The sequence below is a fragment of the Nerophis ophidion genome, linkage group LG17 (genome assembly GCF_033978795.1).
Source record: "Nerophis ophidion isolate RoL-2023_Sa linkage group LG17, RoL_Noph_v1.0, whole genome shotgun sequence".
In the NCBI taxonomy this organism is placed as follows: Eukaryota; Metazoa; Chordata; class Actinopteri; order Syngnathiformes; family Syngnathidae; genus Nerophis; species Nerophis ophidion.
In genome coordinates this window covers 31,706,903-31,730,204 of record NC_084627.1, presented here as the reverse complement: position 1 = coordinate 31,730,204, position 23,302 = coordinate 31,706,903, and the positions used below count along the sequence as shown (strand labels likewise).

The window sequence follows — 23,302 nt, the reverse complement described above, 5'->3', positions numbered from 1 at the left end:
TAACTTCCACATTTTCGAATTTACATTATGGAGGTGAAAAAAAGTCCTCGTTTCTGTCCAGTACTACATGAAAGTGGTTGTTTTTGGCATCTTATTTGTCCAGCTTCCATACAATAAACACAATGACGGCAAACTCCGTAGCTTCCTAGTTTATGTGCGCTAGCTTTCTGAGACTCTTATTTTGTTAGCGCAGGCAGGATAGAGCAGCCGTTTAATTGTGAAGACAGGAACTGTGCAGTCGGTCTTTAGGCTTTTGACGGCGTGTATGGCGTGAGAATCTGTTGAAATAAAAAGTGTTCCTCGCTTTCCTGTCTGTTGTTTTTTTTAATACTGAGCTCGCAGCAGCCAGCGTCCTCTCACAAAATCCTCGGGTGCCGCAAATGTCAATCAAGTGATGAAAGTCACGTCATAGTGAAGATTGATGATCGCTAATTTTAAGGACTATTTTTTTAATGCCTGGCTGGTGATCGACTGACACAGCCTCCACGATTGACCGGTAGCTCGTGATCGACGTAATGGGCACCCCTGGTCCATACAATGCAACATTGCAATTACTTGGGGAGCATGTATCCAGGAAAAAACATTTTACCAGTCGAAAAAGGTTATCTTTGATGAGATCAAGTTGTTAAAGGTTGTTCTGAAAGATCTCAATTTTTTTGCGTTTACTTCATATAATAAACAGTAATTTCATTGCTTAATAGGTTGTAGTGTAAAACATAATATTAGATGACAAAATACACTAATATTGAGACCCCAATCTTCAGCAAGGTCACACATGCCCCCTCCGATTTGCTCTGACCAAGAGACAGTTGGTGTTAAAAGTGGCCAATCAAGAAAGGAGAGGAGTTGCTGGGCTGTGTATTCAATGACCGCCTCTAAGTTCCAAAAAGATGGAACGTCTTGCCCGCATTAGGGGTGGCTTTGCTGTGCACATGCACGTGTCCATTGATGCGCAGGTTGTGTAAATTCCCTCTACCCCCATACCCAAAATCTAATTCCAGACTGCATCCAGCTGTACAATACCTCAGCGTTCTGTAACAAACAATATTGTATTTTTCAGACTACTTGGCGGACTTAAAAACCTTTAATTTTCTCAAAAATCGACAGTGCGCCTTATAACCAGGTGTGCCTAATGTACAGATTAATTTTGGTTGTGCTTACTGACCTCGAAACGATTGTATTTGGTACACGGTGTAATGATAGGTGTGACCAGTAGACGGCAGGCATACATAAAAAATACATGTGGACTGCAGGCTGACGGTTTTTGTTCAATAAATGATGCCAGCAAGTACAGGTAAGCAAGTAAGCCCAGAATTTAGATTTTTCATTGAGAATATAGAACATTACACAAGGCACTCGAAATCTGTCTAAATGACACAGCTTCCATACTACTTTGTTAAGCTACAAAGCTGCATCGCTTGTTGGATTGTCAGCGCATTACAGCTAGCGTTGTCAGACGTACTGTGCTTTCAACATTATGTGTATTATTCAGAATTATACAGAATGGCACCTATTAGGAGATATAAAATGTGGCGTTTTGTTTTGCAATATTATGCAAACCCAACTTTTATTACCTATTGGTTTCTGCTATTGTGTATTTGGGATCTGCATAAGTCCCGAAAATTTGGGCATCCCACCATTGAAGTCAATAAACTTGTTCTTTTTCTCTATCTTTATGGATGGATGGATCTTTATTGCCAATGTCACAAGTACAATGAAATTTCATTATTGGGACAAACCCATTCAAGATTAGACACACATTGTAGAGGGTAAAAAAACCGGAGCGCTGGTGGGTCGCCACTTACGGCGCCCTGTAAATGGTGAGAAAAAGGTAGACGCTGGGGCAGGATAAGTAAAAAAAAAAAAGTTAATCTCAGACTTGTCTCTTTTTGGGAGGGCCCAATCTGGAGTGACAAAAAACTGTACAGCAAAGCACTTAAAAATATTTCAACATACAACTCAAACAAGGAGTGAAGGGGCGGCATCTGCCCCGAAGCTGCCAGCTACTAAGGGTGCTGCTCTGTTTTTTGTCATACTAGGTGGGGTGAGGCTAGGTCTGGGCGATATGGCCTTTTTTTTAATATCTCGATATTATTATGCCATATCGCGATACATGAATATATTTCTCGATATTTTGCCTTTGCCTTGAATGAACACTTGATACTTATAATCACAGCAGTATGATGATTCTATGTGTCTACATTAGAACATTCTTGTTCATACTGCATTAATATATGCTCATTTTAAACTTTCATGCAGAGAGGGAAATCACAACTAAGTCAATTGACCAAAACTGTATTTATTATAGTTATTAAGCAGTGGCACAAACATTCATGCCATTTCCAAAACAGAAAGTACATGATTGTCAGAGGCATTTTAAAACAAGCTATTAGTGTACTTTTGTGCAAGATGTCACTAAGATGACCTATCAAAACAACACTAAAATAAAGTGCACTTTTTACACAGAACGCCACTACAATAGTTTAAAACAAATAAAGTGCACTTTTGTGCATGATTTTGTGGCCGTGTGGCACCGGACGGAAATGTTGACATACGGAGTAAAAACTCTTCATTCTCTAGCTGGTGACTTTTCAAATGATGCTACATATTAGCAGTAATGGTACTTTTGGTAGCAACGCTTTAGCACCACACTTGACAAATTGTGGTTGCCAGTTTGACATATTCCCACTTGAAGCCAAACCACCGCAAGACGATGGACCCCCTGCTGTTTTTCTCGGGAATTAATTCTTCCTTTATTTGTTACCAGATTCGCACCTTCTTTTTCTCATATTACCACTAGCATCACAGCTAACGTTACCCATGCTGTTACCTCTCTGCTCCGCGAGGGCGTATACGTATGTGACATATGACGTGACAGTATGTGACGTATGTAAGAAGGTGCGCTTGTCTTTGAGAAGGAGAGACATCAGAGTGAGAAGAGCCTGTAGTGTAATGCCCGCAGCTAAAAGCAACTGCGTGAGAACGTATACTTGAATATCACGATATAGTCATTTTCTATATCGCACAGAGGCAAACCGCGATATATCGCGTACATCGATCTATCGCCCAGCCCTAGGTGAAGCGTTGAAGGCATGGGATGTAGGGTGGGGTATGCATGTGTGTGGTGTGTATTTTTCGTGGATGCATATGAGTATGTTAACCTGCAGCGTGTTTTGTTCTGCGACCTTAGTGCTCTCGCAAACGTGATAGCACAACCAGTCAGTCCAACAAAAGTCAATCCACAATTGGTGTATGTTCATAAGAGACAGGGAAGGAGTTTGTTCCCTCTTCACTGCACTATTTTCTGGGAGCGTGTCAAAGCAGCGACTTTGCCACATGTCGCTTGCAGCAAGGGAAAACAATCCAGATTATAACATTTGCGATAGGCTGAGCGAAAATAAATATGAACTTTTCACTCCAATTGTCTATTTCTGGCCCTCAAATGTATCATACTTCACCATCAGCGCAGACAGCGTTTCCAAATTTCACCAAGTTTGTAATATAGTCCAAAATTGCAACGTCTGAGTGCCTGCATCGTCCAATAATTTTTGGCAGCTTTAGGGTACTTTAAACAGCTGATAGCATCGTTTTAATTTTTTTTCATCACATTCAATTGCCTTCATATCGTTAACATTGTTCATTAAGGCTGCACAATTTAGAGAAAAAACCTAACTGAGATTTTTCTCTCCAAAATTGCTATTATGATTCGATTGGCAATTTTTATATTTCATACGTAAAAAGCTCTTTGCCCACCGAGACATAGACTGTGAATGACTGAGAAGATTGCTCATTGCGTTCAGTTATTTCTACTGTTAATTAAATGCATTCAGGTGCTGAGAGTGAGACATGTTTCTCCCTGTTTGAAGCGAGAGACTAACAAACGCAAGGCTCAACAATTCTGATTGGGAACATGTCTGTCACTCTAATCCCAGTGAGGGCAGAGAAAAATACAACAAAAACCTCAGCCCCTTGCGGTTATTTTTTGCATTAATGAAAACCTTTATATGGATTCAATGTCGAATAAATAGTGCAGCCCTATTGTTTAATGTATTTTGTTTGATTTTTTTTCCTCTTTTCTAGTGCATCAAACAATTTCCCTTGGGGATCATTACAGTTTGTCTCAGTCTAAACAAGTGTAAAGTGTGTGTGATTGTGTGCATAAGTTCTTCTGAGAAAAAGTTTATATTGTACTCTCCAGGAAAAGGAGGATCTAATTGAGGAATGGCAGCCAGAACCTCTCGCTCCAATTCTTTCCACAGAGTCTTCCTCCATGACCTATGATGTTGTCACAGGGTAAACATGTATAGAGTTCTCACACATTCAACCATAGATAACATTACACACCTGCCAACCTGCATTTTGATTATTGAATACACTTTACACTTTTTGTTTCACGTCGCCAGTTTTACTTCTCCTTGCTTAGAGCAACATGCAGTCGTGCACCTACCAACCATCTAACCCTCGGAGAGCGTAATTGGTAGTCTTTTTTAGAATATTTCCCCGTGTTTAGACACATTTAGTGTTTATAGCATGGGACACCGCTCGTTTTATTTATGCAGCAAAAATGTAAAAAAATAAAGAAAAAAGGGATATTGTGACGAGAAAACTGTGAAATGTTTTTATATTAATAACTAATAATGGAAAGCTTTGTCTTTGAATATATGTAGCCTGTTTACGGCCATTGTCCTCCACAGTGGACAATTATTTTTAACATTTCTTTTGTCCTTGGCACATTTCATAAAAATGTGCATGTGTTATGCATGCCCACTACAGCAGTGGTCCCCAACCACCGGGCCGCAGAATAATTTTTTTATTAACTTCTTGCTTCTTTATTTTATTTTTATTTTTTTAATTGAATCAACATAAAAAACACAAGATACACTTACAATTAGTGCACCAACCCAAAAAACCTCCCTTTTTCCTGACAAAAAAACAACCCAACCCAAACCCCCCACCCCCCGCCGGGCTGCGGGACAAATTATCAAGCATTCTGCAGCTACAAAAAGGCTGGGGACCACTGCACTACAGGATACACTGACTCTTAGTAAGATGCAGAACAGGTTTTATTAACATAAAAGTCAAAGTGGTCCCCTTGTCATTGATCTTAAATAATTGTATGCATCTTAAATCCGTAGTATATATTACATCATAAAGCACTTTTGTGTTGCATATCAAATCACTTTACTTCTTAAATCACATTATGTAGTACATATATCTTAAATCACTATATACCGTATTACATAATTTGTCTTCAATCACATTATGTAGTGCATAGCATACTTGAATCACTTCATGTAGTACATATATCTTGAAACATTTAACATTAGCCATTAAATAGGATTTGGACACATTGTATAATCTACGATGATGTACCGTCGAATGAGAATATTAATGAATGTAGATGTAGATTGTGAATATTAGTATATAGTCTGCGTAAAGTGTTCTTTCTTGCACTCTAATTTGTTAAAGCATTAAAGATGTGCAGTTTGACAACTCATTTAAAACACATCAAATGTATGGTCCTAATAATATGTTTTACCATTATAAATCCTGCTTTAAATTGTGTTTCCAATTCTAGACCTCCCAGCCACAAAATGCTAATAAATGGAAAACAGTGCATTAACTTTGCATCATTTAACTTCCTGGGTGTCCTGGATAATGAGCGTGTAAAGGTCAGTAGTTCAAATACATCCACACACTTTTTATTTTTGTCAACTGGAGGTATGCTATCCATTTTCATTCCTTTTTTTAAATGTCATCATTTTATCATTGTTCTTATCAATGTTTTTTGTCTAAATCATTTTCTTCTCTCAGCAAAAGGCACTGTCGTCACTGAAGAAATACGGCGTTGGAACATGCGGTCCAAGGGGTTTCTATGGAACTTTTGGTAGAGGATGCCTTTTGTGTTAAAGGAAAACTGCACTTTTTTTGCAGTGTTGCCCTTCTTTTACTATCCCTTTGTAGGACAAGAACATAAAGTACACGTATTTCCCTTTCTGTATGTTCTAGAGAGCCACCTCGTGTTGGCAAGTTTTCACTTACAATGTAGGTAATGGGAATTCAATTTTTTCACCGATAAAACCCTCTAGTAATGTTTTTTATATATATATATATATATATATATATATGTGTGTGTGTGTGTGTGTGTGTGTGTGTGTGTGTGTGTGTGTGTGTGTGTGTGTGTGTATATATACACATACTGTATACACATATTACACATATATCCTGTAACCATGTAGTAACATGCACATTCATGAAAACTTGTATTATTAACAATATTTTAATAATTGTAATCATTACCGGAACTTGCTACTAGTAATAATGGCAGACTTTGTGAGAGCCTTCGATAATTACTTTAAATGATAAATGGGTTGTACTTGTATAGCGCTTTTCTACCTTCAAGGTACTCAAAGCGCTTTGACACTACTTCCACATTTACCCATTCACACACACATTCACACACTGATGGAGGGAGCTGCCATGCAAGGCGCCAACCAGCACCCATCAGGAGCAAGGGTGAAGTGTCTTGCTCAGGACACAACGGACGTGACGAGGTTGGTTCTAGGTGGGATTTGAACCAGTCACCCTCGGGTTGCGCACGGCCACTCTTCCACTGCGCCACGCCGTCCCTTTAGACCAATTGATGATCCATAACCTTTGACCCTGATAATACAAAGGAATTGAGCTACAGGATTTAGAAGCTGAGTGGACATGAAGAGAGGATGAACGGTTGGAGTAGGCGGGGGTCGAGAGAGTGGTGACTTGGTGTTGTAAATGTAAAACACAAAGCCATTTTTCGTAGCATTAACATGTAGCACTAGTGCTAAACGTTTCATTGGGAGGCTCTCCCTTAGAGATAGGGTGAGAGTTCTACCATCCGGGAGGAGCTCAAAGTAAAGCCGCTGCTCCTCCACATCGAGAGGAGCCAGATGAGGTGGTTTGGGCATCTGGTCAGGATGCCACCCGAATGCCTCCCTAGGGAGGTTTTTCGGGCACGTCCGACCGGTAGGAGGCTACGAGGAAGACTCAGGACACGTTGGGAAGACTATGTCTCCCGGCTGGCCTGGGAACGCCTCGGGATTCCCCGGGTAGAGGTGGACGAAGTGGCTGGAGAGAGGAAAGTCTGGGCTTCCCTGCTTGGGCTGCTACCCCCACGACCCGACCTTAGATAAGCGGAAGAAGATGGATGGATGTTGAACAAAGTACTGCACATAAGACAATAAGAGCAATAAAAGCAATAAAACATTAAATAATAGAGTAAACAATAAACAAAAAAATACCCGCATAACAACAATAAGATTCTGGCACCATGCTGAGAAATTGGTAAACTTTGAAAATTCACACACTGCCAGCTTGATACTTTTTGGCTTTCAACAAATGGAACTCAGGACAAGTCCCAGTCAGTCCAAGAGAGCGGAGTAAGTCACGGTTTATGTTTTTGATTGAAACATGATGTCACTCCAAGGCTCTAACAGAGTCTGCTATTAATGTTGTTGTTGACTTTGATTTCACTGAGTTTATAACCAGGACCACCTTATTGCACGGGCTTACCCAATTTTGACGGCAGAATGCAATGATTGGAGTTCATGGCTGTCAATCATAGACAGCTCAGCTTCGTGTAGCTATTGTGTACTCTCTCTCTGTGTTGTGTTGTTTTTCTCCACTGCACTATTTTTTTAATTTGCTAAATACTTTAAATATTACATGTTATCATGAATGGCCATGTTACTGCATTACTTACATACTTACAGAATGTATACGAAACAGGTTTGAAGGTTTTTAGAGGGCTTTATAGGTGGAATAATAGTATTCCAATTACCTGCACTGGTTGCAGCCTTTTCGTAGCAAATGTTTAACGATTTTAGAAGGCAGAGAAAAGTTGCAGTTCCGCTTTAAATACAAGAGCAAAAACAACTTGACATATTCGCAATCTCTTCCATTTTTTCCAGATGTTCACCTGGAGTTGGAGAGCAGACTAGCCGAGTTCATGAAAACTGAAGAGGCAATCATCTACTCGTATGGCTTTGCTACAATTGCTAGTGCAATCCCTGCTTACTCTAAGAGGGGAGACATCATCTTTGTGTAAGCAATGTTTCCACGGAAAATATATTGTAAACCATGTAATTATTGTGTATTTGTGCAACAGTGAGCAGTAGACAGTAGACAGATTGATACCAGCTATAACCCTTTTCTATTTGGTAGCACTTTGAAGATACAGTGGGGCAAAAAAGTATTTAGTCAGCCACCGATTGTGCAAGTTCTCCCATTTAAAATGATGACAGAGGTCTGTAATTTTCATCATAGATACACTTCAACTGTGAGAGACAGAATGTAAAAAAAAAATCCAGGAATTTTAAAGAACTTATTTCTAAATTATGGTGGAAATTAACAGCCCCAAAGCATGATGTTTCCACCCCCATGCTTCACAGTAGGTGTGGTGTTCTTGGGATGCAGTTCAGTATTCTTCTTCCTCCAAACACGACGAGTTGAGTTTATACCAAAAAGTTCTATTGTGGTTTCATCTGACCACATGACATTCTCCCAATCCTCTGCTGTATCATCCATGTATCCATTTTGGTATAAACTCAACTCGTCGTGTTTGGAGGAAGAAGAATACTGAGTTGCATCCCAAGAACACCAAACCTACTGTGAAGCATGGGGTGGAAACATCATGCTTTGGGGGTGTTTTTCTGCTAAGGGGACAGGACAATTGATCCGTATTAAGGAAAGAATGAATGGGGCCATGTATAGTGAGATTTTGAGCCAAAACCTCCTTCCATCAGTGAGAGCTTTGAATGGTTGACCCAATACTTATTTTCCACCATAATTTACAAATACATTCTTTAAAATTCCTACAATATGAATTCCTGGATTTTTTTTTCACATTCTGTCTCTCACAGTTGAAGTGTACCTATGATGAAAATTACAGACCTCTGCCATCATTTTAAGTGGGAGACCTTGCACAATCGGTGGCTGACTAAATACTTTTTTGCCCCACTGTAGTTGTCAATTCTCTCACGGAACATACTCTACTTTTAACACATTGCTTTGGTATCAGCATTTGACTTTTTGTCTTTGGGTGTTTACTCAGGGATGAAGCAGCCTGCTTTTCAATCCAGAAAGGCCTTCAAGCATCTCGAAGCTTCATCAAGTACTTCAAGCACAATGACATGGATGACTTGGAGAAGCTTTTAAAGGAACAAGAGTTGGAAGATCAGAAGGTTAGTACATGCATGAGACAGTAATAATAGGAATTTGAGTGCATGTGTGTGCCTGCGTGTAATTGAAATCAAGATTATTATTCACAATTATACATTATTCCAGGTCAGAGGTCGCCAACGCACCAATTGCAATCGAGTTGATCTTTGGGATCCTACCGGTCGATCGCGAAAATATTAGTAAAAAAAATAATGTATGAATATTCAATCAGTGACACCCCCGTTCGTAGAGTGACCAACAGACAAACAACAAACAGGCACAAATTTTAACCTCTTAAGATGCCCGCATGCTTCGCCTCTCTCTTCACCAAACCAGACTCGACACCGTGGCCAAACCGCCCAGCATGGCCGGACACTTCATCCGCTCGTCTTGCAACATGCATGGCATGACATGAGCAAAAAGCATCTAGCTGCAACAATGCATTAAGGTTGCAACGCATCGGACATTTTCTACCATTCAACATCAAACAACTCTTCCTACATGCGACGACTTGCAATTTGGGGACGCATCATGACAAAGGTGCCCACACTTTCTGGGCAGCAATCAACCGGCTTCCTCTCTCCAGCAATGCATTACTCTGCTGGAAGCGCTTCCACAAACTAAGGTTCCGTCAAGGTGAGCGGCTTGCATTCTTAACTATGTGATAACGTTAATCTAAAGTCTGCTTACAATGAAGACTATAGGAGCCGCTTTATTCTGCCTATAAAGCCCTTAAAAACTTTCAAACACCTCCATTTATTTTTATACACATGATGTAAGTACAGTATGTGTAACATACTGACACACATTTACAAAAACATAATATTTACGTATTTTGATCATTTTAAGCATATGCGGCGCATTAATTACATAAAACATTTTTGTCATTGATTATTACTCACTGCAGACTTTGAGAGCCAACACACATAAGAAAACACCACTTACTGTACTATGTCTGCTGTCATAAGGATGCCGACTGCTAGATAAAGAATGATTTATTATCCCTGCAAAGAAACTGAGCTAACTAGCCACATAAGCTAGTTAGCTCTGTGTGATTACGTCGCCGCTATAAATAGTTTGTCTGTGTTAGCGCTTATAATAACAATATCACTAATACCTGGTAAATTTTCAAATCATGAAATGTAAATGAAGTATTGTTGACGGTTTTTGGATGGCTGTTTATAGCGTTTTATGGGCGGAATAGAGGACCTCCCTTGGGCTTCGCTGCAAAAAAAACTTTTATTTACTTTATTTACAAGTTAGAATGCATTATTAAAAAAAAATCATCCGTCAGGTCGTTCATAATGATTGTGAACGATTGGGAAAAAAAAAAAAAAGTACAGTCCCGTATGTATTCATAGGATGAACAAATTGAACACATTGCCATCGTGACATTTGTAACCAAACAGTCTAATAAACAGGCCAGATAAACATTATCTATATATTTAAAGACAATTATTTTAGTTTTTGTCATTACATGATGTCTTTAGCTGTATTATTATTTTTTTTTTTTGTGCCTTTTAAAAAAAGCAGCCAGATCTCAAGGCCCTGTGTCCAACAATTGGACACCCCCCGCTTGACCTAATAATACATTTGTCTTGTGAAACATGTATAATAAATGACTAAATACAACAATATAGCTATTTTGTGTTACGATTAAAGTCATGTCAGAGTCTTTCAATGCATAATTACATTTCAGCATTCCTTGGAATTTATGCAGGCGCATCAGGGCTGCATAATTTTCAATAGGGAGCAGGTTTTGCCAGAACACCGGCCAGAAATGTTGTCACTCAATGGAAAAGTGTCTCAAGACTCTATGTAGCACAATGATTAGCTATTAGTCCTGCTAGTGTGACTCCAAGGGGACAAACTGAGCCGTGTTGTGCGAATGTCTAGAGCAGGGGTGACAAACTCATTTTAGCTAAGGGGCAGCATGGAGGAAAATCTTTTCCCGCATAATAACTCAAAAGTAAAACTACAACAAATTCAGATTTTTTTTTTTACTTCGGCCCAAAATAGAACAAGCACATTCTGAAATTGTAAATATCACTAATAATCCTCTTGAAAAACACTACAAGTTAGTTGAAAATTCTGAGGAACAATTGGTGCAGTTTCAAAAACACCATGAAGAACACAATGAATTTAGACTTAATCTCATTGTATCTACAAAGAAGTTACATTTTAAGTCACTGCCCATCTTGGATTGAACAAAAAACAAAATAGAGCATAAATAAAAACTCTTCCACCTCATGTGTCATTACCACTGTTCACTTTCTTTAAATTTGCACAGAACACAAACACTTTCACAGAGCTACAGTATATCAATGTGCTGTGTTATGCAGCATTTTAAGTGGGGTTACAATTGTTTATTTTACTCTGTTTGTTTTACGTTGGGTTGAGGGGGAGGAGTCGCAGCCCCACTTTACTGTGTACCTCCTGCTCGCCTTGGTATAAACTATTTGCTTGCCGAAAGGAATTGCTATTGCTACATCCAGTAGACACATTTAGAACAGCAGTTTCTTTCGTTTATAAATGTAGCTCAATTTTACACTTAGCAAACTCATCTCGCAGGCTGAAATAAACCTGAGTTCAACATATGAGTTTAACATTAGGTTCCGTTCAAGTCAATAAGATGACAGCGACATGAGCTAATGTTTGTTATTGGAAACACTTACAAAGCATTTAGATAAAGGACAAGTGACCATCCCAGAAAAAAAACGGCAAAACGTTTTAAAGAAGTTGCAAAAACGTTCCTGACACATGTTTCTTTATGTCTTTAACACTGAGTCAGAGCAAGTGAGTGAAGAAGCGACCATGCAGTGACACAACGCTGTGCTGTGCTTTCCATATGAAAATAACATGAACTATTTTTCTCCTCTGCGGTATAGTTTTTGGGTGGCACAAAGTCATTTGTCTCCAATATTGTCCACACCTTTTGCCATCTAGTAAAAGCAGCGCAACCTTAAACCCACGCCGAGACACCACAGAAGTACAGCTTGTGAATGGAAGTGAAACAAAGCAATCGGCTGAAGTAACCTCGGAAAAAGTTTGTAAATGGTCATGCTGATAATAATGTTAATGTTTAAGTTTTGCATGGTGATAGCGTTTTGTGCAGACACAGTGGCCTCTGGCGTGGACGGGTGCGCTCTTCACAGGGTTGTTCACTGCCGCCGCGGTTTTGATATGCAGCAAAGCCTTCTTTTTAAATGTTAATATTGCCAACGATCATCCTCATTAATCGTCGCAGCCTAAATTGTGGTTGTGATCAAAATTGTATTAATTTTGCAGCCTTAAATTTACTCGTACAATTTGGCCAACTGTACTGCAATCGTTCCTCCACAGTTACATTTGAAGCTTTCATAATAGAAAGCAATAGAAAGTTGGGGGGCGGCATGGCTGAGATGCTAGAGCGGCCGTCAAGACACTTGAGGGTTTGTGGTACGAATCCTGCTTCCGCTATTCTAGTTACTGCCCTTTTTTCCTTGGACAAGACACTTTTAACAAGTGTTACTTTTAACAGTTACTTTTAACAAGTAACTGATGATTTAACAAATAATAGCGCTAACACGGTACTGAAGGTGGTGAGTTAATACCGGCTGTATTCAGATGAAGGGCTTGCATTACTGTAATAAGATGGATATTGATCCATCCATTCATCAATTTTCTGCCGCTTGTCCCTTTTGGGGTGGCGGGGGGTAGCTGGCGCCTATCTCAGCTGCATTCGGGCGATAGGACACCCTGGACAAGTCGCCCCCTCATCGCAGGGCAGCGGTTCAATAATACAACTTTAATTTATAATTGATACATGCCGCTTCTTCAAATATTTTCAGCATATTGCTCGTATTACCTCTTTGTGAAATGGCAGCCTTATAATTGTTACAAGCAGCGCTATTGCACTCTTTTCTTGTAAAACGTTTGTGTTTGTTACGACTAGGCAGTGCCATTTTGCGATCTGACATCGCTACACACTTTGCGTAATGATGTCATCCCCACCCGGAAGAACCGTTAAGAGAACCACTAGACCGAATGGCAAACAATTCCAAGGAATCAAAAAAAAAAAGTTAGTGTTCAGAATCAATTTTTGATTCCCATACCTAAATGGAAGTGATTATTATTAACTTAAGGAAGCAACAACTGTGTATGGAAACACATAATTAGCTAGCCACTTGTCAGCCAGGGGACTAAAAATAATTACTGTCAACCGGGGGGGGATAGATGTGTGTGTGATCGATATTAAAAGGCATTAATCGGTAGTGGTGATACATATGGGTGGCCGATTGATCGACAGATTCCTAGTCTTTGCTGCTCTTTTACATAGTGTAAGTATGTACTTCTCATAACTGCTATTAATGTTTTCTTTACAGAACCCTCGTAAGGCTCGAGTGACTCGCAAGTTCATTGTGGTGGAAGGACTGTACATCAACACAGCTGACATATGTCCTCTTCCTGAATTGGTAAAACTGGCTTCTTATCCACTTTTGAGTTGTTGTCAATAAGCTCATGATTAAGTCTGAAAGCTGAAATATAAGATAAAAAACTTACTCTTATCTTCAAGTGGATTCTTCTGGATCAACCATAATAGTGTAGCAATGTTTTGCTAACTCATTAAAGTACCAGTATAATGGAAAAATAAATTGTCTTTGTATGTTGAATTGTTTAATTTTATCCATTGAGCCATATTTAATTATATTTCCAATCCGCAAATATTGTGAAAATATTGTCTGAACATCCTCAAAATACAGCAATTTCAAACGGCCATTTTGAATATTATGATAATAATGGATTCGATTTATATAGCGCTTTTCTAGATACTCAAAGCGCTTCACAGAGAAGTGAGAACTCATCATTCATTCAAACATGGCAGTGGTAAGCTACTTTCGTAGCCACAGCTGCCCTGTGGTAGACTGACGGTCTGCCAGTGGCTGCCAGTTTGTGCCTACGGCCTCTCTGACTACCACCATCATTCATTCACCAGTGTAAACGGCACTGGGGGCAAGGGTGAAGTGTCCTGCCCAAGGACACAACAGCAGCGATTTGGATGGAAAGAGGCGGGGAGCGAACCTGCAACCCTCAGGTTTCTGGCACTGCCGCTCTACCCACTACGCCATACCGCCCCTGATATTCCACTCCAAATGCCTTCTGTGATTTTCATAAGTTTGGGATATCATGACATCATGAAGGGAACTCATCTACACTCTGACCATATCAGCTGTTTATTATTCACAGTATCTATGTAAGACAATTTTGTTTTGCATTATAATTGTAAATAAAATAAAAAAGCCCGGTAACAATAATTTGTTCAATGAGGGTTCCTCTATTCTGCCCAAAAAGACCTCTAAATAACCTTTCACAAACCGCCAGCAATACTCCATTTACGTCTTGTAAAGTATTTGTGATAGTGTTATTAGAAGTGGTAACGCTAAGGACCTATTTTTAGTGGCACATTGATAATTGATAACTAGCTTACAGTATGCTGCTGTATTGACTGCTGCTCGTGGCACATTGCTTGTAAACTTCTTAAAGTGAATTCTACTTTATAAATCATGCCTCTCACCAAGAAAGTAGAAAGTTGTAGCAATAAACGGAGAAGTTGATCAACTTTGACATCCAACTTTGACACAGAGATGGCGAGAAAGACTCTAGCTGCAGCACTTTTTGATCTTTTTAACCCTTCATGTCGGTACAGTGGATTGATGCATTCTTCATCTTTGGCATCCCACGGCATACATTGTACAGAAAATTGTTTTATTATGTTCTTAGTTTGTATTTCTTGTTAAGCACTGAGAATACTGCTGAATGATTCTTAATGTTTCACTAAATGTTAATCTGTTTAGTACACAGCTTCTAAAACCTAAACAAATTATGCCGTGAGTAGTAGGTTTGTTGTTGTTAAAGGGGACTGTGGTACCTACGTGCATATCACTGATCACGTGACTGCTCACCTGGGGAATGCCAAAGAGTTGTATATTGTTTTGATCATATCTATTTACTCACAAACTTTGTGAGGGTTTTGGTCTTATTAATCAGCTATATATGATAATTGCTTAAATATAAAGAGAACTTGTTTTTCCATTGTACTGGTACTTTCTAAAGGTGCATTTTGCATCAGCTATGTGGCCAGCTTCTCCCACTTCAAACTGGAAACTATCAGTTCTCAATTTGGTAGGTGAAAATTGTACACGACTGCACAAGAATCACAATACTAAAAACATCTGTAATTTACTCAAAACCAAAGCTGAGCCTCATAATAAACAAAAGTTTATTTGCTTGGTCACTGCATTTGTTGAAATGATACATGGGCTAATCTAAGTCTATGAGCAGGAACTGATGAAGCCTATACGGATGAGCGACGAACAGTCCATTTGTAATCAAATGAATGCCATGAGATGACATCCACCTTCGTGCAAGTACGCAAAGCATTAAACATTTGGTTGTCAAAATGAGATAAAGAAGGAGTGGCATAAAAAAACGTCTTTCTGTGGCAGCATCTGAGAAAGTTACACATATAAACCAGGGTTGTCCAAACTTTTTCAGCAGGTTTGAGACTTATCAAATGACCAAGTTAAGGTGATATACCTCATATACAGTACAGGCTTAAAGTTTGGACACACTTTCTCCTCATTCTATGTGTTTTCCTAATTTTCATGACTATTTACATTGTAGATTGTCACTGAAGGCATCAAAACTATGAATTAACATGTGGAGTTATACAGTGAGGCAAAAAAGTATTTAGTCAGCCACCGATTGTGCAAGTTCTCCCAGTTAAAATGATGACAGAGGTCTGTAATTTTTAACATAGGTACACTTCAACTGTGAGAGACAGAATGTGGAAAAAAATCCAGGAATTCACATTGTAGGAATTTCAAATAATTTATTTCTAATTTATGGTGAAAAATAAGTATTTGGTCAACCATTCAAAGCTCTTACTGATTTAAGGAGGTTTTGGCTAAAGATCTCACGATATATGGCCCCATTCATTATTTCCTTAACAAGGATCAATCGTCCTGTCCCCTTAGCAGAAAAAAAGCCCCAAAGCATGATGTTTCCACCCCCATGCTTCACAGTAGGTTTGGTGTTGTTGGGATGCAACTCAGTATTTTTCTTCCTCCAAACACGACGAGTTGAGTTTATACCAAAATGGATACATTGATGATACAGCAGAGGATTGGGAGAAGGTCATGTGGTCAGATGAAACCAAAATACAACTTTATGGTATAAACTCAACTCGTCGTGTTTGGAGGAAGAAGAATACTGAGTTGTATCCCAAGAACACCACACCTACTGTGAAGCATAGGGGTGGAAACATCATCCTTTGGATCTGTTTTTCTGCTAAGGGGACAGGACGATTGATCCGTGTTAAGGAAAGAATGAGTGGGGCCATGTATCGTCAGATTTTGAGCCAAAACCTCCTTCAATCAGTGAGAGCTTTGAATGGTTGACCAAATACTTATTTTCCACCATAATTTACAAATAAATTATTTAAAATTCCAACAATGCGAATTCCTGGATTTTTTTTCATATTCTGTCTCTCACAGTTGAAGTGTACCTATGAAGAAATTTACAGACCTCTGTCATCATTTTAATTGGAGAACTTGCACAATCGGTGGCTGACTAAATACTTTTTTGTCCCACTGTATACTTAACAAAAACAGGGGAAATAACTGAAAACATCTTTTATATTTTGGTTTCTAGATTTTTAGATTAGTTTCTTCAAAATAGCCACACTTTGCTATAATTACTGCTACGCCCAGTCTTGGCATGTGTGCTTGTTTGGAGTGTAACCCTCACCTGAACAGAAGAATGCTGACCTCTTTAGCAAACAATGTAGAGTGAAAGCATTAACATGGAAATATGTCAAAATAAAGTGTGCCTTTAGCCAGTGCTGATGTACCTGTGTGGAGGTTTGTACTGTTTTATATTCCCGACTACTTACTGGCCCTTGTTTTGTGTTTTTTTTAAGGGAATGTCCATGTAGCTCTGTAGACGCACTCAATGTGTGTGAAGAGCAATTGTTTTTTTGAACTGAAGTCATTAATCGTTTTTTATGTTTTTGTACTACACTGAAAATGTTTTGTATTCTAATGGGGACGTAACTGATATGTGTGATTTCGTAACTACTGCCTGTTCTTGTTAGTGTACATCGCTGATTGCACTAACACTCTTTTTTTTTCAGCCATAGTGGCGATCTGCTTTCAAGTACTGTACTCTTCTAAAACTACTTAGACTTAGACTTCCTTTTTATTGTAATTCAAATTTGAACTTTACAGTACAAATAAGAACAACATTTTGTTGCATTAGCTCATGGTAGTGCAGGATAAAAAAAAGCAATAAGGTGCAGATATAAATAAATAGATTACTGTACTTATAAATATATTGCACTGTTGCATATGCATCCAGGTTTATGGATGTATGTTATATTGTCTTTATATTCCAGCGAGTTAATCCATTTTGGGAGGAATTGAAGGGATAGTTATGATGCGTTCAAGAGTCTTATGGCCTGAGGGAAGAAGCTGTTACAGAACCTGGAAGTTCTGCTTCTGAGGCTGCGGAACCTCTTCTTAGAGTCCAACAGTGAATACAGTTCTTGATGGGGGTGGGAAGTCTTTGCAGATTTTCTGAGCCCTGGTCAGGCAGCGGCTTTTTGCGATCTCCTGGATAGGAGGAAGAGGAGTCCTGATAATCTTTTCCGCCGTCCTTACTAAGTAGAAGTAATAGTACTGCTACTATTACTTCTACTACTACACTTACTATTATTGCTACCCAACTATTCTAATGGTGTTTCTGTTCGAGATGAAGATCCCAGATAATATTTGATGAATAGATAAACCCACAACAGAATATTAATATACTTTATAAAATATGGCCTTCACCTAGGAATTACTTTGTTGACGTTGCCTTTTTTCTCCAGGTGAAGCTAAAGTACAAGTACAAGGTGCGGATTTTCCTGGAAGAGAGCATGTCTTTTGGTGTTTTAGGAGAGCACGGCCGAGGTGTCACAGAGCACTTTGGAGTAAATGTGAGTATTTTCAATAAAAGTTAACTAGTGACTCGTTGCTACTCACGGTATCTTAACAGAAACTGTGTGATGTCAGCAAAAGGTTGCCATCTTAAATATGTATGCACTAAAGTTGTGCGATATAAAAGATATACGATTGAAACAATATACTGTAAATTTGGCCTGCGAAAGAGAGTTTAATTCTATTGTCTTATCGTGCTTAATAATGTATTTTAGCTGTGACCTGCAAAATTGAGAGTGACAAACTACAAGAGGCTGCAACAAATGGGATGTCAATGCAATGTAACGTTAGTACAACCGAGTGCGAATAGAATCTGTCCATCCACAGTAAAAAGCCGTTTCTAAGTTACTAATCCTCTTCTCCATGGCAGAAAATAAACATTTATTTCAGGTATCATTATCCTATCGGAGGAATAGTTAAACATTCAACACAACGGGCAAAAGCGCAGGAAGAGACAAGAAGCCAAGCCAACAGTTATGTTCGCTTTAATGTCCATCCATCCAGTCATCCATCCATTTTCTACCGCTTGTCCCTGTTCGGGGTCACGGGGGGTGCTGGAGCCTATCTCAGCTGGATTCAGGCGGAAGGCGCGGTGCACCCAGGTCAAGTCGCCACCTCATCGCAGGGCCAACACAGATAGACAGACCACATTCACACACTAGGGCCAATTTAGTGTAGCCAATCAACTTATCCCCAGGTGCATGTCTTTGGAGGTGGGAGGAAGCCGGAGTACCCGGAGGGAACCCACGCAGTCATGGGAAGAACGAAAGACCCCAAGCCCGGAGATCGAACCCAGGACCTTTGTATTGTGAGGCAAATGCACTAACCCCCGTGCCAAAGTAGCAAAACAACACAATAAGTGAGTTTGTACACTTTACTGAAATGTAGCTAATATCCATGTATTGCAGGGCTGAATTTATCCTACATTATGGGATTTTTAAAATAATTTATCCAGCTGAGGCTGAAATTATCATATAGAAATTATATGTATAATATGAACAGTGTTGGGCAGCAGCAGCATTACAAGTAGTTCAAACTACTAATTTCATATCTAAGTTTCTCAGTAGCCAGCTTGTAGCATTGTTATTTTCGACATCAAATAGCTTTTCAGTGTTGAAACTTCTTTCGTGACCAAGTAGCGTGAGAGCATCTACAAAAGCTACATTTTCCTTGGTATTTTTTAAATCTTAAAGGTGAATTGCACTTTTTTGGAATTTTAAGTTCACAGTCTTTATGAGGGAGAAGGACACAATGTTTTATGTATTTCTTGCATTCCAATTTGTAATAATCGGTTTGTTCTTGGTGAGTACAGATGCCGCTAATGGCAGCAATCCATGCTGCCTCTAAATCACTATAAAAATGCATCCAAAAACCACCAAAAAATTTTCATTTACGTTCCATAATATTTTTAATAACCAAGCTTTAGCAACATTGTTATTTTGATAAGTAAAAACTTGGCTAGTAAACCAAGTCAAATTGTTAGCATGATGATGATTGATTTATGTCACTTGTTTTAGCTGTGAAAAAAATGGGAGCTGAGCTTATTCATGTAAGATTATTATCGGAAATGATGATACACCACTAACAATCACTCCACCCCCTCTTTTGTGAGCGAAATGTTGTTTATGCATTACTGTACTTGTATGTGCTTTTTGTGTAGATTGAAGACATTGACCTGATCAGTGCTAACATGGAGAATGCTGTGGCTTCCATTGGAGGCTTCTGCTGTGGACGTTCTTTCGTAATTGATCACCAGGTAAATGCAATGGAAAACATGCAGCATGCTTATGGACAATATTTTTGTAAAGGGCCTGTTATCATCATGAAAATAACAATCAGGTGTGCTAGTCTTTCCTTGTACAAACCCCGTTTCCATTAGACTTGGGAAATTGTGTTGGATGTAAGTATAAACAGAATGCAATGATTTGCAAATAATTTTCAACCCACATTCAGTTGAATATGCTACAAAGACAACATATTTGATGTTCAAACTGATAAACATTTTTTTTTTTTGCAAATAGTCAATAACTTTAGAATTTGATGCCAGCAACACATGACAAAGAAGTTGGGAAAGGTGGCAATAAATACTGATAAAATTAAGGAATGCTCATCAAACACTTATTTGGAACATCCCACAGGTGTGCAGGCTAATTGGGAACAGGTGGGTGCCATGATTGGGTATAAAAACAGCTTCCCAAAAAATGCTCAGTCTTTCACAAGAGAGGATGGGGCGAGCTACACCCCTTTGTCCACAACTGCGTGAGCAAATAGTCAAAAAGTTTAAAAACAACATTTCTCAAAGTGCAATTGCAAGAAATTTTGGGATTTCAACATCTATGGTCCATGATATCATCAAATCGTTCAGAGAATCTGGAGAAATCACTCCACGTAAGCGGCATGGCCGGAAATCAGCATTGAATGACTGTGACCTTCAATCCCTCAGACGGCACTGTATCATAAACCGACATCAATCTCTAAAGGATATCACCACATGGGCTCAGGAACACTTCAGAAAACCACTGTCACTGAATACAGTTCGTCGCTACATCTGTAAGTGCAAGTTAAAGCTTTACTATGCAAAGCGAAAGCCATTTATCAACAAAATCCAGAAACGCCGCCGGCTTCTCTGGCCCGGAGATTATGTAAGATGGACTGATGCAAAGTGGATAAGTGTTCTGTGGTCTGACGAGTCCACATTTCAAATTGTTTTTGGAAATATTCGACATCCTGTTATCCGGTCCAAAAGGAAAGCGAACCATCCAGACTGTTATCGAGGCAAAGTTCAAAAGCCAGAATCTGTGATGGTATGGAGGTGCATTATTGCCCAAGGCATGGGTAACTTAAACATCTGTGAAGGCACAATTAATGCGGAAAGGTACATACAGGTTTTGGAACAACATATGCTGCCATCTAAGCGCTGTCTTTTTCATGGTCGCCCCTGCTTATTTCAGCAAGACAATGCCAAGCCACATTGAGCACGTGTTACAACAGCGTGGCTTCGTAAAAAAAGAGTGCGAGTACTTTCCTGGCCCACCTACAGTCCAGACCTGTCTCCCATCGAAAATGTGTGGCGCATAAAGAAGCGTAAAATACGACAGCGGAGACCCCGGACTGTTGAACGACTGAAGCTCTACATGAAACAAGAATGGGAAAGAATTCCACTTTCAAAGCTTCAACAATTAGTTTCCTCAGTTCCCAAACGTTTATTGAGTGTTGTTAAAAGAAAAGGTGATGTAAAGTTTATGAGTTTGAACATCAAATATCCTGTCTTTGTAGTGCATTCAATTGAATATGGGTTAAAAAGGATTTGCAAATCATTCTATTCCTTTTATATTTACATCTAACACAATTTCCCAACTCATATGGAAACGGGGTTTTTAAATCTATATTAGTCCCTAGGACCCAAGACAATATTTTAAATAAAATGAAAGTCACAATATCAATCAAGCTTTATATCATATTCCAACGTCCAAGTAGACAAACAATCACATACAGTATAAAAGGCATTGTCAAATAATAATTAAGCAGTGCTTGTGCATATTCAGTAAAAGGCATCTAATAAATAAATAAAAGCAGCAATTATAAAAATATATGTATGTATATACTGTATGTATATATACTTTAAAAATGTGTCTAAACCAGATCTGGGCAAATTAAGGCCCGGGGGCCACATGCGGCCCGTTAAGCTTTTCAATCTGGCCCGCCAGACATTCTCAAATATTTGTTTTTAGATCTTTAAGATGTAAAGTATAGCTGCCATTTTGATGACAGTTTTTTTTCTTTAAATGTGGCCCTCGAGTCAAAATAATTGCCCAGGCGTGGTCTAGACATTCTATAAAAGGCAGATATACCAGTGTTTCCATGTATAAGATCGGTACCTAACAGATTTACACCTAGGATTGGTTATCTGTATAATACGATCATTCTCGGACCCCTGCAGTCTACATATAAACTTCAACATCAGTTTTCTCCGGGTGGCGTGTAAGGTGTTAATCTCTAAATCATAAAAAAGCCTGCTGGTACTACTACCTCTAGGCTTTCCGAGCAGGATTTTGAGAGTCATTATATGCAACCTGGAGTTTGCGCAAGCTCTCATTTTTAACCTCACCCAGAGTGGTGTTGTGTACATAGGGGTTAAAAAAGCTCTAAACAAGTACACCTTTGCTTCATCAAAGAACGGTAGTGAAACTTTCTCATCAGCATATTGGCTTGGACATACAGCATTCTTCTCTGTCTAAACATGTCAGCATCATCCTCCATCTTTTCATTGATGATGTGGTCTAAGTATTTTACATTGTTACACACAGACAGGGTTTGACCAGATAAGTAGAAACCTGGCAAAATACGATGTTTATCTGCCTTGGTTCTACAGATCTTACCATAGTCTTTGTGGCATTATACCTGATGTCAAACTTTACTCCATAATCTGAGCATATGTTAAAAAGCTGTTGGAACCCTGCACTATTGGGAGATATAATGGCCAAATCATCAGCTTACATTTTTCAGGAAACTTTTGTTTTGAAGGGGTGTTTGCCAACTTCCTGTAGATTTTTGCTGAAGGATGTCACTTTATGAAATGTAGGTCTAAGTCAGACCTACATAGAGGTTTTTGTTTCATGTCTTTACGACATTTCTAACGGAAGTTCCAAGCAGTTTTGTCTGTGTTTTTTCCTAGTGGGCGCTAGAGCGCAATTTTGAGTTTTGGGCTTTGTTTTTTTTTATTAGATGGCAATTTTCGCCAGTCCTAATGTGTGTGTAAAATTTGGTGAGTTTTGAAGCATGTTAAAGGCCTACTGAAATGAGATTTTCTTAATTAAACGGGGATAGCAGGTCCATTCTATGTGTCATACTTGATCATTTCGCGATATTGCCATATTTTTGCGGAAAGGATTTAGTAGAGAACATCGACGATAAAGTTCGCAACTTTTGGTCGCTGATAAAAAAAACCTTGCCTTTACCGGAAGTAGCAGACAGTGTGTGCGTGACGTCATAGGTTGTAGGGCTCCTCACATCCTCACATTGTTTGTAATCATAGCCTCCAGCAGCAAGAGCTATTCGGACCGAGAAAGCGACAATTTCCCCACTAA

The 23,302-nt window shown here is 39.1% G+C and overlaps 1 protein-coding gene across 8 annotated transcripts in view; it reads left to right on the top strand.

Annotated features, from left to right (window-relative positions):
- Window positions 1–23,302, top strand: part of sptlc1 (serine palmitoyltransferase, long chain base subunit 1) — a 68,123-nt gene that overhangs the window by 4,327 nt on the left and 40,494 nt on the right. For all 8 annotated transcript variants that reach the window (XR_009802443.1, XM_061876750.1, XM_061876747.1 and 5 more), the window contains 8 exons: window positions 4,199–4,293; window positions 5,579–5,672; window positions 5,815–5,887; window positions 7,950–8,082; window positions 9,092–9,221; window positions 13,563–13,652; window positions 18,107–18,214; window positions 19,876–19,971. Coding sequence is in view for 7 of the 8 variants with exons in the window: in XM_061876750.1 (XP_061732734.1) it covers window positions 4,199–4,293; window positions 5,579–5,672; window positions 5,815–5,887; window positions 7,950–8,082; window positions 9,092–9,221; window positions 13,563–13,652; window positions 18,107–18,214; window positions 19,876–19,971 (819 nt within the window). In the remaining variant the exon portion in view is untranslated. The remainder of the gene's footprint in view (window positions 1–4,198; window positions 4,294–5,578; window positions 5,673–5,814; window positions 5,888–7,949; window positions 8,083–9,091; window positions 9,222–13,562; window positions 13,653–18,106; window positions 18,215–19,875; window positions 19,972–23,302) is intronic.